Below are 18,995 nucleotides of genomic sequence, written 5' to 3'. Positions count from 1 at the left end.
TAATAAATGAAATAAACTGTTGTACAGCAAGATAAGAAAGATTACTTTTAGCCAAGAATTATAAAATATTGGAAATAGCTCAGATTAAGATCCAGTAATTTAATAATTTACAAGGAGAGTGGAAATTAAGTTAAATAAAAGAAATAAAGTCTAGGAGAGGAAAAAAATGTCATATTTTACCATTTATGCTGCTCTGGACAACATTTTACTAGGCACATTGCTGGGAGGAAAAATCCTACTCCTCCTTGTGCAACAAATAAGGGATTATGTCAGTATATCACTGAATCAAACACTTATTTTTGAGCACATTTTTGCATGCATTGCTGAATTAATTCCCTAGTGAATCCTTTTTTTCCACAGTATAGTAGAATGCATTAATGACACACTGTATATGGATATGCGTATTTGAAATGACTAAATGTGCCTGAGTGGTCATTTCCTAACACTTTGAAAAAAGAATATGGGTGTAAAGTTACACAATTGAAAACAGAATGTAAGTACATACATATATACAAAGAATTCAGGGAAGCTAGAAAGGTGTTAGATACTCCATAGTAGCTACTACATTGATGACTTCATCCAATCTTAAATCCCAAGTACATTACATCTCATTCAAAGGGTGTATGTAAGTGAGCTCATGGGAAGCAGCTATCTTGTTTGCCTCTCAGAACCTCATAAAGGTAGCTATATTTCTAGCTGTATATTGTACTTCAGAAAATAGAACACAAATAAAAGAAAAATGTTCCTGAGTTTCTTGTTGAGCACTGATCTAAAACATATCATAGACCTGATTTCTTCAGAATATTGCAAAAAAATTACTGAAGTACAGTAATTTTTGTCACAAGATCTGAACAATTTTTTAAAAAATTAGAAAAAAAATAAAAATGAATGCAGCAAGCTGGGTAGGGCCCTCACAAATAACCATTTCAATAGTAGGTCCAAAACAAATCTCAGAAATTTCATTTTTCTATTCCTATTTTCTCCTTAACCACATGGTTTGCTTAAAGGCATAATATTTTGTAATGGAATTGCAACATTCCATGGGAATGTTGGTGATTAAGAAGACAGAGCAAGAAACAAGTGAGGTATCGGCAGACCAGAAAAGGATAGCAAGCAGTCTGGGTTTAGCTCAGGCAGAAGGCTTTGACTCAGCTGACATACAACTTAGGAGACTGTCAGCTTTTACACCAGCTATTAACCTTAAGCATTCACAGACAATGCTGAAAGCAATAACATGACCACTGAAGGCTTTGCTGCAGCAAAGAGCAAGGACATTCTTAGGGACTGATGTTGAAATTTAATTGCAAACAGGAAAGAAATATGAATTTTTCTTTTCTTCTGCATCTAACAGGACGAGGAAATGACCTCAAGTTGCACCAGAGAAGGATTAGACTAGATATCAGGAAGAATTTCTACATGGAAAGAGTAATCAGGCATTAGAACAGGCTGCCCAGGGAGGTGGTGGAGTCACTACCTCTGGAGGTATTTAAGAGATGTATGGCTGTAGTGCCTAGGGACATGGGTTAGTGGTGGACTTGTAGTGTCAGGTGATGGTTGGATATGATGATCTTAAAGGTCTTAAAGGCCTCAAAGATTCCATGATTTTATGATTCTAACATGACATATTTTTATAGCAGAAAATGATCCATGTAAAAGTTTGAGCAGCAGCCAACTTGTCTTCCCAAGAGGAAATGCTAATAATTACTAGCAGCGGCCCAAACTTCTCATCATGTCTTTATACAAGCTGGAGCAATTGGACTCCAACTTCAAGCTAGGTCTTGGCACTGCCTCCATGGTAATGCTGGTGGATGTTGCTCATGAAAAGACAGCATTTGTACTTTGCATTCCCCATTCATTGTTCTTCTCTGTGGAGGCATGTATATATTTCTCGAGAAGACTTTTAGAAACTTTTCACATAGAAGAAATGGATTAACTTGGATTAGCTGAATTGCTTCGTACGTAGAACAATTCAGCTGCTCTGTTTTTTTTCTTTTTGTTTTTTTGCCTGCAGGAAAGGAAATACACTATGGTATGGGATTTGCAATGCTCTTGATGTTGCAAGTGGTTAAGCCTAAAATAAGACCTCTGTCTCTGATGCTCTGTATTAACCCTTTTCATTAGTTCTGGGTCATCACAAGGGGGAATCTGTAAGGATAGGCATGACTGAGAGCTGCTGCTAGTGCTTTTCTAAGAGAAGGATGGTTGTGTCAGGCCAGGTCATGGACAGACTTGTTAGCTGGCTGAGCAAATTTCATTAGTCTGTGAGAGAAACTCAATTGAAAGAGACGTTCCTCTACAACAAAAGCAATTCAGACCTTAAAATTAAATGAAAGACTAAATTCTCATTCATCTCAGGTTGCTTGGTATTGCTCTTTGGAAGCTTTCTGCAGAAGGCAGCCGAGCCCTGAATACATACTAATAAAAGTACTTTCTAAATTTAAGCAAAATTTCATTATTCAGCCAAAAGGTACAGGTTCAGGACAAACTTTTAATTTTTTAAATTTACAAATTTCTTTGCCTTCGACATTTTTTTTTAATCATAGCTACCCATTTATACAGCATCTGATTTTTCCTAAAAGATCTTTTCAATTATATGCATAGTATATTGCAAAACAAAACTGTTTACCAGTAGGCTGAATTGGAGGAAATGGTGCACATACATAATATTACTACTAACCACTCATTTAAAAAACTACATGAACAGTTAAGCAAACACATGGTATTGGACAAAGGGCTGTTCTTACAAATAAAGAATTTTATATTGAGGAGGATGATTTTGTTTCCCAAGTCTCTATAGTATCTGAGATGCCCAAGCATTTTTGCCTCAGGTATTCCTCCACCTAATTTGTAATTCAATTTCTAGAGCTGAATACAACAAAAGACTGTGAATTTACCACTTCATGAGTGATGATCTTAGACTTTAATCTCCCTAGGAATAGCTCTTGTATTACATTTTACATTTCATTGCAAAATATCACTGTGTTGGTCTTCAAGTGTTATAGTTAAGTTCCTCAAAATATTATAAATGTAGAACATCACCGTAAATTAAAAATATTTTCATCTGGTGAACTACTTATTTTAAAACAATGCAGACTGTACAGTGGGCCATACAGTATGACTGGAGTAAAACAGTTTCCTTGCATGAAATGAGAAAGCTAAAAAAATATTCTATGGTGCAAAGTAACCATAAAAGATCAAAATTATTTCCAATTTAAAAGAAAAAATCTTCAGACTGAGAGGAAAAAAGGCTATCTTCATATATATTTTAAGCTATGATTCTCTTAGATAGTGATATGTGGTTGGATGGTTTGAAATTTAGAATCAGTATTTGTGTGGCTTAACAATGTAAATTAGCTTGAATGAGAATCTGTTCCCTTTAAGAAATTTTAAAGTAAATGAATTTATTATTAGATTTTAAACTAATACCCAGAGTATGTACAGAGCTTTACAAGAGGTGAATTGTACTAAGCAAAGAATGGAAACTGAGCTCGATAGAGCTCACAGTCTAAGAGGCATGAACAAATACATTACGAGAAAATGTAAGGAAATGTAGGATGCTTGACTTGTAAGGCGAGGCAATTCCTTTGGTAAGGAAAGCACAGAAAAAATGTATACAATACAAAGTGATTCAGGGAGAGAAAGGCCACAGTCAAACTGGAAGCGTGAGAAACTCAAAGAAAGTAATGGGGAATTCGAAAGTCAATGGGGTCATTGTGGGGCTCTGTGTTCATGAGATGAGGGAGAATGAAGGCATCTTTTGGAGTGAAAGGTTAAGATTTTATGTGGATGAAGTAAGGCTAATGAAAGGTTAATAACAATTAAAACAATACAAAAGTATGTCCTAATATGGAAGAACTATAGAGGAGGGAAGTAAGAAATAAGTGGCAAGGAAATGTCAGCTCAGTCTAAAGGGCCTGGTATATGTGGAGGGAAACAAGATTCAGTGATGGGCCTGATGACAATGGAAAAATCAGAACAAAAATAATGAAATATAATAATGGCTAATGATTAAGCAAAATAAATGGTCAAAGTGAAAAGAAGACTAATATATTACAAATTAAACATGTGTTCCAATTGCATCAGTTTGTACCACTGACACACTTATCCCATCGACCTGTGTGGCCAACCTAGTGTACAGGGATATGTAGCACATACAGCTTACGAATGTATTCCAAAAACATTCCTAAAACTCACTTCAAATTAAATACTTTTTTTTCTTTTTAATTCTGGACTTTATTATTTTTTAGTATAAAGCTGAAGTCAATTACAGAAACACAAATGCTCCCAGACAAGCATCAAATTTCAAGTTCAACAGGCAGCAGCCATTAGATGTCACTCACCAATTCATCATAAATTAAAGGTGCAGAAAGGTATATTACATTTTGCAGACTATGAAAAAGTCTAATGTCCTCATTAGCAGCCAGATGAAGATGAAAAAGAAAATAAATACTTTTGTTTAGAAGCTTGCCAATACTTTCCACTGGTAAACATAGTTGTTGCTGAAAGATAGAGGCTGAGCATTCCCCTAGAGAAACTCAGCGTGTTGCCTGAGGGCTGCATTATTCTTGCTTACACACAAGTCAAGGAGCAGTATGTCAGCTCTGAACTTCATTCTTCTGTAAAATACTACTCTGGTCAAGCCAGAGAGCTTGCAATCTGTTTCATATTTGTTTTTCAAAGTGTTCTTTGATCCATAATTACAAGGTACAAAACATGCCTAAAAGATCTTCCACAAACATCCAGGCAAAAGCTATCAAATCAAAGAGAACCTGATCAGTTCTCATTATTTGCTTTCAGATGGAGACATCTGTCAGAGCAGAGAGTGGTTTCTTAAGAGAGGAACATCAGTCCCACAATTAGTGGTGTTGAATACGAGATTGTATAAAATTCTGGGAATCTTGCTGAAAGGAATGCTTTTGCACTAGAAGGGAGCAACGATACTCTTCTTCATTTCCACCTTTTAAGTTTTATGGTTCTGATTCTTCTCTGCTCAGGCAGAACTAAATGACATGCTATGACATTCTATGATATGATTCTAGAGCATGCTCACAAATCTCCCAGCATGATCCTTATGCCAAAGAACTGTACTACTAGCCCAAAGGTACATAGAGGACCTGGGACAATGGTCCCTTAAGCCTTCCAGCATGATGTGAGTGCCAACTGCCTCCATCCCTGCACCATGAACTCTTTCTCCAGCACCATCTCTGTTCTCATTCAGAGCTGATGGTCTCCCCTGAGGTTCAAAGCACACTGCAGCCTGTTCTGATCTTTTGCTAACCCCATTTTAATTACACCAGTGTTTTTTCTCATGTAAAATTTTTATTCTACTCAAGACAAGAGTAAACAGCAGTCTGTAAGTTTACCCTATTTTCCACTCATTTTGCTATTAGATGAACAAGTTAAATATATTATTGAAGATATTATTAGTGATATCATGATGATGATGACTATCATCAGTCATTAACATGCTTTTCCTTATCAATATTTATAACACAATTACCTTTTCTTTCCTGGCTTGTAAATTTTTGTTGTTTTCTTGCCTATTTTTATGTTTCCTTTCTTCTTCAAGATTCATATAAACTTGGAAGCTCACGTCAGTTCTCAATAATCTCTCCAGCTTCTTAAAATATTTACTGTACATTGAACACACAGATTTTCAAGCAATTTTGTCTTTCCCTGTGGCGTCTTTCCTTACTCCATTTACATTATACACAGGGCTTCTGCTTTGGCATTGCCATTCCTTAACACTACCCTTCATCATCCTCTAATTCACTTCCAAATAAGAAATATACTTTCCTTTCCCTGCACAAATCTCATTAACTCTATTAGGATTTAGTAATGCACATCTAAGTGCAGACAGCCACAGCAACTATGATTTCTGAGGTTCTGTGCTGGTTTCATGACTTCATGTATATCCTTTGTACTAGCTGTTATGAAGACTGATATCATCTCCAGTGAATAATTGTTATAAAAATGTTCTGTAATAAATCTATGAAGTTTCCCTTTGGTTTTATTTTCTTTATTTTATGTGTCACATTATTCTCTTCAGCCTTTCAGTTAAGTAATGTTTAGAGCCAGTACGGACCTTTAAACCCCACTTTTGTCAATCTTTCCTGCTGTTTTGCATATCAATCTTTGCTTTTAAATAAACACATTAATTCTCTCTGAAATAATCCTGTTTATATTACTAATGTTGCTGAGACTGTGATTGTCTGCATGGAATTAAAGTGAAGTTTGCTTCAAAGAAAGCATATTTCTTTAAAATGAAACATCAGTGCTAATAGTGTAAGAATTATAATAGTTCTCACTGGTAAGGAAGACCAATGCAATGCACATTGTCTCCTTAAGAAACAAGAACAAACTTGCAGAGGGTAGCCTGGTGCTGGACTGGTCTGGAAGAAGGGCAATGGGCAACAGAGTTTTTGACCAGATGAGTCAGTGAAACTGACAGCTGGATAGAAATCTAGGGAAGAACCAAGCAAAACTCTAAGAAGATTGCACATGCGCATTTCAGAGGAATTAACTGATAATTACATGGCTACCATGGACTGCTCACACCTCACTTTTTTTTTTTTCTGAAAGAGTGGTCAGGCACTGGAATGGCCTGCCTAGGGAGGTGGTTGAGGCACCGTCCCTAGTGCTGTTCAAGAAGTGTTTAGATGAGGTGCTAAGGGATTTGATTTAGTAGTTGGGTAGGGATAGTGATAGGAGGATGGTTGGACTAGATGATCTTGTAGGTCCTTTCCAACTTTATGAACTTATGAACTTATGAACTCACTGTGGGCTGCTCACACCTCAGGATGATCACTGACTAAGACAAACCTGATGACAGTGGAGTTACCTCCACATTTTCAAATATGTTGGAGAATACAAATCCACATATTCTGTAAAGTTATTCGGTACTCTTTGCACAAGGTAAAGAAAACTGGTGGGAACATTATTGTAAAAACTCAGAAGTTGTTGAGGATGTGGGATATGAGCACAAGATGGGGAAGCTGGAGGCCTCTTGAGGGATATGGTGCTGGACATGGTTCTCTGTGTCTGTGTGGTGGAGAAGGAAAAGGGACAGCCACAGCGGAGCCAGGTTTGGCACAGCTCATCATCTTCTATTCTCTGCACACAGCCAATAAGCAAATCCCATTTTCTCTTTATGCTGTGGATTCCCTGTGTGCTCTGGGACTGCATGTAGTATCATTAGGAGTTATTGTTCTAATCCACATAAGTATTGTCAAATTGTTGAATTAAGTTTGAGTCGTGCTCCAAAATTGGAGAAGCATAAAATAGAGCAGAGGGAAAGAATTACAATATACATTGCCAGCTCTCCTGGCAAAGACTCTTTGTATAGCATCTCAGAAGCAAGGACTGTCAAAGCCTTTATTACTCACTACTCTCTGCTTATCAAGGTATTTTTTCCGGCCAGGGGAATCCTGTTGCTTTGCCCATATTCTCCTTGACCACACTGTCAGCTCTGATACTGATGGTCATATGTTTCCTTTTGTCTTGCTTGCCTATCACTGTGATGATAACTGCCAGCTTTCTGACTCCCTGTCACTCTTCCCTCAATGTCTTCTACTTAATCATCCTTTCCTTCCCTGTTCTAACCACTACAGGCTTTGTGCTTGGCATTGGTTTCATTATACAACTACAGAATTTCATCTCCATATGAGGCTTTTTACTATTTTATGCTAATAACTGTATCAATTTTTTCACTCATGTCTGTCCAGTAAGTAGCCTGTGTGAGGTATCCACACCATTCTCCGTAACACATCTCAAATGGCATTCCCGACAGTACTCCTGCTCCCAAATCTCTTTATACCAGCCACCAAAACGCAATGCCTGTACAATTTATCTCCTACTCCGATTACCAAACCTGTACAATTTATCTCCTACTCTGATTACCAAAGAGTTATCTGTAATTTCACCAGAGGTTTTTCCTTCCACACAGTAAAACATTGATACATGCTGTGTCCAATCACCTTTCATCCACATCATTATCACACTCCCTTCTGATTGCCAACACCCGTGTTACAATTCTCCAATTCATTCCAAATATAATTAATTCTAACTTATGAGCTTATTAGCTGGTATCTTCAGTCACCTCCCTAAATTTCCCTATTTCCCACTGAAATATTAAAATATTCAAAATTCACATACTGAAAACTGAAATATTTTGCCCTCTCTATGAGAGAGGTACAATTCATACGTCATTCACACCTCAGTAAATGCTTCTCAATAATGTCCAACAAATTCCTGTTACAAAATATTGCACAGATATTCCCAAGCTCATATGAAAAAGAAATACTTAGTGGGCCCAAAAGTATGTATTTTGAATTTTCTCATTAGTTTAAATGACAACACATTTCTAACACCGACATGTTTCTTTTAGACTGATTCGACCCATATCTCTCTTCACATGGAAATATCACTGACATTTTGCAGAGAAAACTAGATCACAAAAATTACACATCACAGATATTCTTTTGTCTCCTGTACCAGAAGTGATGGATACTTTCCCTACTTCCTGCTGTTTTAATGAAGCATATTCAAAACCATTGTTGGTAGGCAACAACTCACAACGGGACATTTATTTTGAGGTTATTCATCAAAAGCTTTTATATGATAAGCTGTGCAAACAATTAGATTTTCAAAGTCAGTGTAAGTCAAACATTTTGTTTAGCTATAAAAATGATCAAAAGTTGTTGGTGAAGGGCAAAAAGATGATGGCCTACTTTCACAAAATGGGAAGTCAGGTTCTTCACAAAGCTGCTCATGAGCAGGATGGTTAAATGAAGGTTTAGCTGTAGGCATCCTACATTCTTTTCTTGTTGTTAATACAGCTATAGTTAAAACTCAGCTTGTGGTGCTGACAGAAAAAAAGAGACAGTTGTTATAGGCTGATTTTAAGGATATAAAGCAATAAGATGTGCTTCAACTTTCGATTGTGCTTCAATGTTCAGCAGACAGGACATAATTCTGGGTTTCCCAGATCAATAAACAGAGATGTGGAACCACAGAAACAGTTGGTTTTGATAATATAGGGAAGGTCCTGATGAAAATTTTCTAAAATTCCTTCTGTGATGAGTAACGTTGATGTGAAAGTACAACAGAAAACCACATATACCAGATATCTTTAAAATAATGGCTGCTCTTACCTCCCTGCTCACACAGCTGTTGTGCTAAGGCATCCTTGAATATAACTTGGCCCCTATGAGTAGCTGTAGCCCTGTGGACATAAAAAAGACAACAATAAATAATGTAGCATACTCATTTATATATGCATATGTATAGCTATATGCATGAGTAAATCAGAAGCCCCACTCTACTTTCTGCCTGTGCTCTTCTTTCTGCACTCTTCTTTTTTAAACTTGTAGAACAATTCACAGAACTTTTTCTGCATGTAGCAAAAGAAAAATTCCTAAATCAAAATGACTAAGTTGGTTACATAAAGCACTCGCGTAGGTATTCCTTGAGGGACATGAGTTAAGAGCAGGCACATTGCAGAACTTAGCTTATCACTTTGACTGAGAATGCATATCTTCCTCAGAGCTGAAAATAAGAAATGTTTGCAGAGCTCCTGCTCTGGAAAATTAATATTCAAAAGATCCAGGGAGTTATAACAATATTGTTACACACTGGATAGAAATGTAGAGCTTGAATGGCCTCTCAGAAATCCTTTCTGGAAACATGGAAAGAAAAGGAGAACCTGCACTGCCCATCCTCTGACCATTCACTTTCTGAACAACATACCACCTTCTTGGGCTCTGCTCGTCACTCTCTTTCTATCTCCACCTCCATGCCTACAACTGCACACAGAGTTTCTGTACTTGAGGTCTTACCAGTTTTGTCTAAATAATAACTATTTTCAATTAACAACCCACAGCTAACAGGCCAGTTATGTACCATGGAGAAAGATTCACAATATTGTTCTCTTCTAGTTGGTCACAGATCCAATGCAATTTGATTGGCTTTCCTCTTACAGTGCTGCCATGCTAACACTGTCACCAAGCTAACAGTGCCAGTTATTCTTTATTTCCAATTGCTTATTTAATCTCTATTTCCTAACTGCAATGTTACAACTTAATTTTATCTTTTTGGTTTCACAACACTTCAGTATTTGCCACTGTTAACTCTGATTTCCAGTTTATTGCAGCCAGAATTCTTTCAATATCTTATATACACTCTTCATATGTGTTCTTCACTCGTTCCAACTCAGTAGTGGAAATAACAGAAATGGACTCAAGATCAAACTATATGTATTCCTTGAAACAGCCTCAGTCCAACAGTAAGATACTGAAAGCAACTTTGAGTATGACTTTTCAGGCAACTGTGTGCCAACTCCAATGGATCACACTTGGGTTGCCTATGAAACTGTCAGGAAAGATCATAAAGTCTTGGTCTGGAGAGGAAACTCAATATATATCATATTTTCCTCAGCTATTGGGCCAGTGACACTGACAAGGAAGAGCAATAAAACACATTTGTTTTTCAGATACAGAGTGGATTCTCAAGCTAAAACTCATCTACAAGCTGCCAAACAGGAATAAACGAAAACTCCATTGGGATCTAATTTGTGTCTTGCTCAATTAGGAAAACTCTATTTACCCCTACTTCTATGTCCAGAAATGTAATATTATGGCCACTTGATGCTTTTAGGGCACTCAGGGGACTCCCTTCTCTGTGCACGTTGTTTTTTTCTGCAGCTTGGACTTTTCAGAGGCACAGGAGAATCTGGAGAGGAGCCTCACCAGGTAGTGATAATATTTTAGGCACAGAGCTGGGATCATGCTCCTGGTTTAAAGTTTTTGTCCCTACTATGCTCATCATGAAACTATGTTAGGATTTCAAACACAGAGTCAGCAGTCAGTACAGTCTGAATCTTGTGCCCGTTATCTCCTGCTTGATGGCTGATAGGAGCCAATTACTGCTCCACAGAAGAAGCGATCTGTGCCCAGGGACAGCAGCGCTCTGCAGGACAGGCACCACTTCCTGCAGCATGCACTCACAGTAGCTCCAATTATGCAATGGGCATACGCATGAGTTCTGCACCAGCTAGAGCAGCTTCAGAGAATTACTAAGGGTATTGTTTCTGTCTTTTTTCCAGTGCTAACTACCTTCTTTTCTCTCTATTTATGCATTACACATGAAGCAAATGCCAGTAATGTAGTGCAATTATGCAGCATCTAAGATACTTTCAGAATGGAGTGCAAGATGTACCTTTCCTGCATTGAACTGCCTCTGCTGGTGATTTTAAAATCATAAAAACATTAGAGTTTGAAGGGACCCTTAAAGGTCATCTAGTCCAACTCTCCTTCAATGAACAGGTACACCTACAGCTAGATCAGGTTGCTTGGAGCCCAGTCCAGCCTGAGCTTGAATATATCCAAGGATGGAGTATTCACCACCTCTCTGGGCAACCTGTGCCAGTGCCTCACCACCCTCATTGTAAAAAACTGCTTCCTTATATCCAGTCTAAATCTTTCAGTTTGAAGCCGTTTCCCCTTTTTCTATCACAGCAAAACCTTTTAAAGAGCCTGTCCCCTTCTTTCCTATAGTTCCCACTCCCCCCTTTTAGATACTGAAAGGTTACTCTGAGGTTTCCCTGGAGCCTTCTCTTCTCCAAGCTAACAGACCTAGCTCTCTCAGACTGTTCTCACTGGAGAGATATTTCATCCCTTGGATCGTTTTTATGGCCCTCCTCTGGATGTGTTCCAACAGGTCCATGTCTCTCCTGTACCAAGGACTTCACATCTGGACACAGTACTACACCTGAGGTCTCACCCACACAGAGTAGACCTAGTTCCTTCCTGACAGGTGAGCATAGCAGAAAGGGGTCACAAATTTGGATTTTGATCTTTCAAAAATGCGTAACATACCAAAACCATACTGATCCCTAGACTGACACTCAGGTCTAAAACTCCATAAGATTTATGGTAATTATAATAAAAAATAACACTGGCAATATCTAAAACAGTTTTAGTAGAGAAAGAAAATGTTTTCAATTATTAACTATAGGCATACATGTGAAGAAAACAAACTCCTGTAACTAACTTCTGAACTGTTCTTCAAAAGTTTCTGTACAGCTATGAATGTAGTTAAATATCACTTAGATGAAAGCACTTACTAAGTATTAATTGGAGTTACTCCACATCACCTGCAGTCCTGCTGTCACTCTATGGTAACTGCTTCCAGTCAGCAGCCAAATGACCAACGGAGCACAGCCGAAAGGCAGCATGCACGCTCCTTGTGCCCCAAGGCAACTCCTTGCTATGAACCAGTCTTTCCCAGGGGGTGAATAATAAAAGAGAAATGGATGGGAAAAGGAACATCCCGACATGGTAAGTGAGTGGTTTGAAAGAAAAACAACTTAAGAGGTAATAAGATTCCTCTTTACATTAACTTCACACCTCCATTATCCTAGATGGATCTGTCTGCTCGGGGCTATGTAAGAGAGAAGGGAAAATGTGTTTTTAACAGTAGCTAGAGACGATAAACTGCTGAGAAAGGACAAAAGGGCTCTGAGCAGAGGAAGACTCTTATCTGGCACAGAGGCTTGCTGTCACTTCAAGACATCACCAACTCCATGCTTCAACTCTAGGAATTCTGTAATGAACTTCACTTCCTTAAGGCAAAATCTGGTGGTAATAAAGACTTCCAGATTGTCACCGAAAAGGAGAAAAGAAACATGACCTTCTGAATCTACACTTGAATTATATATAGTCAATGTTACCCGTGAAAAAGGATGTGGAGGACCACTGTACTAACTGTTCATATGCAGCACTGCCAGCTCCCCTCTGTACACAGCCTAAGTGACATCATTTTGTCCCCTGTGCGATTATACACACTGTTCAAGCCCTCGGGCGATTGGGGTGAAACAAGTCCAGAGATGTTCACATCCACTGCCATTTCCCTGCTTCAGCAGCATGCTGCACTGCATGCCCAGCTCAGAGCTCAGGCCCCACAATTCCCTCGGTAGTGCTCTGGGGTCAGCACGGCCTGTCCCTAACTCTTCTTTTACATGGGCCTGCAGCATCATTCCCTTGGTGGGGAAAGTACCAGCACAGAGGCCCTCAGGAGGCATATGGGAATGTAGATTTCCTGCAGTAAACCACCCCATTTTGTGACAGACAGTTCGGACAGGTTTTCAATAGGATCATGGAGAACAAGCTTATAGAATCATAGAATCACAGAATGGTTTGGGTTGGAAAGGACCTGAAAATTAATCTAGATCCAATCCCATGCCATGAGCAGGATTGCTACCCAACAGACCAGGCTGCCTGGAGCCCCTGAATGCCTCCAACATTTGGGCAGTTCAGCTTCTATTTTACATGAAAACACAGCCCAACCAAAGAGCAGAAGTTAGATGTGTGCATTCTAAAACCATTTTTTTTACTCTGCCTTCCCCCTCACTTTAACCAACTGTTTCTTCCCCGAGGTACAAAAAAATAAAGTCAGCTGTCCTGGCCATATTCAGTGGGAACTGCCAGGGAAATCTGTCAAGAAAGATGCAATTATTTATGCCAACATTAGTGCAAGAGGCTGAAATTAGCATGCATGTTCTAAAAGCCTGGATCAGAGGTAAAAAAGCTTCAGAAGGAAAGGATTAAAATGGCCAGCAGCGTGCGCTAGAGGCCAAAGGGCAACCAACCCAACCAGGGCAGCTGTACTGGCCACAAGTCTGTGGGCCACAGTCATAGGATTCTAGAATCACAGATCATCCTAAGTTAGAAGAGAACAACAAAGTCAGAAAATTTTCTGGTTGAGAGAAGAAAATGCAGAAGGAAGGTCAAAAGTCTTCTCAGAAAGATCCAACAAAGAAAAAAGGAAATAAATCAAAGTATCCTTTTTATGGAATCATAGAATCATTAAGGCTGGAAATGACCACTAAGATCATCAAGTCCAACTGTCAACATGTCCATTTTTTGAATGTCTTTGGTGTTAAGACAGTAATTCTGTGCAGAAGAGAGTGCATGCTTGTCCATATCAACTAGCATTGGCTGAGACCACTCTGCTGTTAATGAAACATCAAGACTTGGATAAGGCTGGTGGAAATCTCCACTTGTTGGGACAAACCAACACGTGCAGCATGGGCTGCTTCCCCCTCCCACACACCATCTGTGCACTCCAAGGGGCTCATTGCATCTCTTCTCCTGTTGCTAGCCCCAGCCTTCATGCAGTCAGTCCTGCAGGACTGTTCTCTCAGTGCACCCCATGCAAAATATGCATTTTTAAATCTACAACTTCAACTGCACTCCAGATGAGGCACTTATAAAATGTGCAGTGGTCTGTGCACCCTTCAGTGTGTTGGCCTGATGCGTGCATTATGTTTCCAACTGTGTACATGGTCCAGTGCACACCTACAAGACATGTAGAGAACAGGGATCCAAGATCTATCCCTAAGCATATTCTGCACTTATTTTGTAATGTGGCTACCACCAAAACATGCAAAATTCCCTCCTATTTCAGACAAATATATTAGTTGAAATAATTATATAATGTGCCATTCATTTTTGCCATCTTATTCTTTTCTCAAAATTACTGATTAATTGTTCATGTTCAGTCTCTTCGTATGCAGTTGGGAGAGCTGAGAAAGTCACCCTCCATCTTGAGACATGTTTTGGGTCAGATTGGAAACAACTTCCATTTCACTAATAAAGGTGAGGGGTTTTTTTTCTTCTGTTTTTGGCTTTAAAAATAAAGAGAGAAAATATGATAATTTCCCATAATTGATAAATTTAGAATACAATTTGAAAGGAGTAATATGGCAGTCAAATGGTAACATTAGTTCAAGATCAAGCAGATTTAAGTTCTTACTGTTTAAAATGGAAAAACTGTGCTACACTGCATGCACTTATGCTCTGATTAGGGGTTAATGAAATATATATATATGTGTTTTCTTTAACCAAGTTTTGAATTAGAAAAAAGTCTTTAGGTAGACAATAAATTAGGTGAATATTTAATACTAGAGTTGCATTTTCTGTATATCACAGAGAATGGAGTTATGGCTACAGCACTGGAAGCAGAAGGGTGTGCAGGCAGCCCCAGCCCCAACGAATTATAATTTATGAGAGTTTTCTTTTGTAATGCTATAAACACACCACATTTTTGTTTGGCTGCAAGGAATGAGTACAGAATGGAGTAACAACAAAACAGTAAATATGCATTATCAAAGAAGAAAATACCAAGAATTACCACTTTCAACTGTATGCAAGCCTTTCCATCCTCTTTTCCCCTCTATCTCAAAGAATAAAAAGATGCTTTTTCACTTCTATCTACTTTGATGTTACTAGAATGATTAGAGCCTCTTATTGACTGAAAGCAGATTAGGACAATACTTTCTTCTCAGCTACAGGAAATCCAACATTTTCATTAGTATTTTGCATTGTGTGATTATAAAAGTAAGCAAATTCTATTTTTTTTCTGCATTTTAAATAAAGAGTTTTTTTGCAGTGGCATCTGCCAAGCAGTCAGTTCATATAAATAATAGAACAAGCATCCATTGTCTCTGTATTGACACAGTGCCAACAACTAGGTCTCTGTTTTTCACCTTTTCCCGTGTTTTGGAGAGGGTTCTGTCCTTGTCTTAGACTTTCCAGTCTATTGTGCTTAATTATCTAGGGAAACAGTGATTGTATGCATTTTGGGCTATTAATGTGTTAAGCATTTATAAATGCTTGAAGTCTATATTTACCCCTAGCCTAATGGATGTATTATATCTTCTTGAGATAAAGAAAGTGTTCTCTCCAAATTTCGCTTGTATAGTCTTCTAAAGTATATATTTAATCAAAGTGCCTTCAATCACCTAAATTATACATCAAGAATAACAACAACCAATCAACAAGCACCTGTTTCTTTTCCTGTATCACAGAATGAAACTTCACAATTTACTGTGGATTTTCAAAGTACCTGACATCTCTAAAGGTATAAACATTTGTTAAAGGCTAGGTTGGATGGGACCCCGGGCAATCCTGATAGTCCTGACCACAGCAGTAGGTTAGAAACAGATGAGCTTCATGTCCCCTTACAACCTAAGCCATTCTATGACCCTACAAAACATATAGAAGTGACCAGAGAGGTTTGGGAGTCTTCTCTGGAAGTATTCAGAACCCACCTGGACAGTTTCTTGTGTGACCCACTATAAGGAACCTGCTTTAGCAGGGGCTTGGACTAGATGGTGCCCAGTGCCCCCTTCCAACCCCTACAATTCTGCCATGATTCTGTGATCTCACTGTCTGGGTTTGAGCAGCCTGCTGTTTTAGCAGCAACCTGGTTTTGCTGCCTATAGTCCCCAAAAGGCACTGCCAGCAGCTGCAGATGATCTGGACCGTATGTGATTCTGGAACCTCAGCCCTGTATTTGCTTTACAACCCACACAGGGAAATCCTCACATAGCCAAATTAACCCCATTTCTTAACAAGCATTCAATTCAGCACTAATTACAGAGATGCAACTGGTGCATCCACAGTAGGCAAAACAGATTACAAAGCTAGAAAACTGCATTAAAAAAACTAGAATTTCCACAGGCTGCAGCCCACAATCCATGGCACACAACTCTGATTCTTACGTGTCTTTGTACTCTTCCCACTGTCCCAAATATTTTCAGAGGACCTAGAAACAAATGAAGTACACAAACGTTTTACAGATTGGTACAAAGTACATAATGGTAGGACCTGCTACAGTCATTACTGAAGAACTGTCATTCTCTGCTTTTCAAAGAGGGAATTACAGCCCCTATTGCCTCCTGCATGAGAGGAATACAACAGATCTCCTGGAATAAAAAAGCAGGGTCACTAATCACACAAAGGACAGTTATTTCTCCTCCTTGTTTTTTCATTTTCAATCAGATTTATGTGGTGGAAGAAAGCACATATCCCTTAAGACCATACCAGCTTACAAACAGAAACGGCAGGTGAAATACTGCCTTAGGAGAATAATTAATTCCGTCAGCCACAGAAAAAATGACAAATTTGTTAAGTATTGCAGAACTCTAGCCAAAAAAAGCAGGTGGAAGGACATCAGGAATATGGCATAAACTGGAGACACTACAGTGAAGAGGTCTGGCACCGATCATAGAATCTGGGTATACGGGGGGAAGGGTAGGAGGATGTCCGGAAGGCACTGCAGGAGGGGCTGAGATATGCTGTGAGAGCACCTGGGAGCACCACAGCATGGGTGCTGCAGGGACTCACTGCCCAAAGGGGCATGAAACATGTTCCTGGATTCTGCTGCTCATGGCATAGCTTGGTGCTTCCTCAACAGACATGTTTGTTTCAGCGATGCCCATTTACGTAATGCTGCTTCTGAGCCATAGGCAGAAATTTTGATTCCTCCACCCAGGAGCCCATGTCTCGCCATGCAGACTCATCATCACTCCCCAGAAAAGATCATAGGATGATAAGAAATCCAGGCTGGAAGGGACCTCGGGGTTCCCCCAGGCCAACCTCCTGCTCAGAGCAGTCAGCCACACTAAACAAATGCACACAGCCCTGCAGTGGCATTTCCCAAAATATTTAACAGCATGTCCAGACTCACAGCTCTGGTATCTGTGAATGATTTTACACAATAAAATATTACTAAAGTTCTCTGGTTTACTTGAAACAAAAACTGCTATGTGAATTTAACTTGAATTGGTCAGTCACTTGGCACAGCCATAGCACTTCAAATTTACAGCTCATTTGGACAGCAACATCCCATGTAATATACTGTTCTAACATTAATGAGTCTGAGCGCATGCTTCTCGCTAGGAAGCAATCCATGATTTATCTCACTCGTAAATAAATTACCCACTAAACTACATTGCCATAATATCTCCTTTTGATGCTGTGTTGGTAATAATTCTTTAAACCTATTATTAAAAAAAGAACATCAAACTCTAAAAGCCCTTCTCTTAAAATGGAGTATTAATGAATGGATCTGTAACCACTGCCTTGAAAGAAGCCAAAGTAACAGAGAATTTGCAAGTAATAATGTACATACTTCCAAGGGAGATGGTTGGTGTCAGTGCTTTACTACTGACTCATTTTTCCTCTGAGCACAGATTTGTTTTCAGAAATTATTGGCAGAGTAAGCACAGCATTAGAATGAATCTTAGCAGGAAAAAATACCTTGATGATATTCTGAGACTCTTAGCACACTCACAGTTTTGGGTTCCCTGGGTTCCAGATGAACAACAAGAAAAGGCGCTATTGGATAAAACACAAACAGGCTTTGAGGCATCGTTTATTTGCTCGTGGCAGTTTCTAATCAAGAAGAATACATTGGGAATTCAGTTCAGCCATGTTTCCAGGAAGGTGAACTTTTCAAATACACACAAATAATCATTGCTGTGTTACATGAAATATTGCTTGAGTTCTCAAGTTGCTGTGCCTGGAATCCCAAATACTAAGGATTTCAGATGAAGGCATTCATTGGAGACCTGCACATCTGGTGGTGTACATAACAGAATGGTGCTGGATATTAGGGAAATTCATGACTAATTTATAAATCTAAGAAGTTTACGGTTGACTAATAAAACAACAAACTTGAGCTAACACTTACGATGAAATAAGACCTCATCTCAAAATGTTAATGGTTTTTCAGAAGTCCACAGTTTTTAAGGGTTTTTTTTTAATGTCTTCATCAAATAAACAACAACATAAAAGGTGGATTTGTTCTTGTGAACCTTTCATCTTCAACTAAGGAACTTCTGCAGTAGGTCCACTGCTGCGTTAGTTATAAGCCCTGTGCCACTAGGGAAGAGACATGTCCCACAAGCTGCTCAGGACAAATTCTGGAGTGTCAGGATAAATCAGACAATCATTTTCTAGCACCCTGTCAATTCTGAGCAGTTCCCTTTGGAAGAAATATGTTAAGCACTGGCTCCATTGGAGTCTCCTGGCAATAGTAAGCAGTAACATCCCATCTCTGTGTTAAATCTTCCTGTTCAACGTACATTGACCAGACATCTGTTAAAAACTGACCAAATGTCTGAGCATTAGTGTGGTGGACGGGTTTAAAAC

The 18,995-nt window shown here is 38.9% G+C and overlaps 1 protein-coding gene across 2 annotated transcripts in view; it reads right to left on the bottom strand.

Moving 5' to 3' along the window:
• Nucleotides 1-18,995, bottom strand: part of RELN (reelin) — a 270,835-nt gene that overhangs the window by 153,589 nt on the left and 98,251 nt on the right. For both annotated transcript variants that reach the window (XM_065743657.1, XM_065743656.1), the window contains exon 4: nt 9,153-9,223. In XM_065743657.1, the coding sequence (XP_065599729.1) occupies nt 9,153-9,223 (71 nt within the window). The remainder of the gene's footprint in view (nt 1-9,152; nt 9,224-18,995) is intronic.

The sequence above is a fragment of the Cyrtonyx montezumae genome, unplaced genomic scaffold, assembly GCF_038088225.1.
Source record: "Cyrtonyx montezumae isolate F1298 unplaced genomic scaffold, pur_monq_1.0 scaffold_3, whole genome shotgun sequence".
NCBI classification, from domain to species: domain Eukaryota; kingdom Metazoa; phylum Chordata; class Aves; order Galliformes; family Odontophoridae; genus Cyrtonyx; species Cyrtonyx montezumae.
The sequence above is the reverse complement of the archived record's forward strand: the minus strand, read 5'-3'. Positions and strand labels throughout refer to the sequence as shown.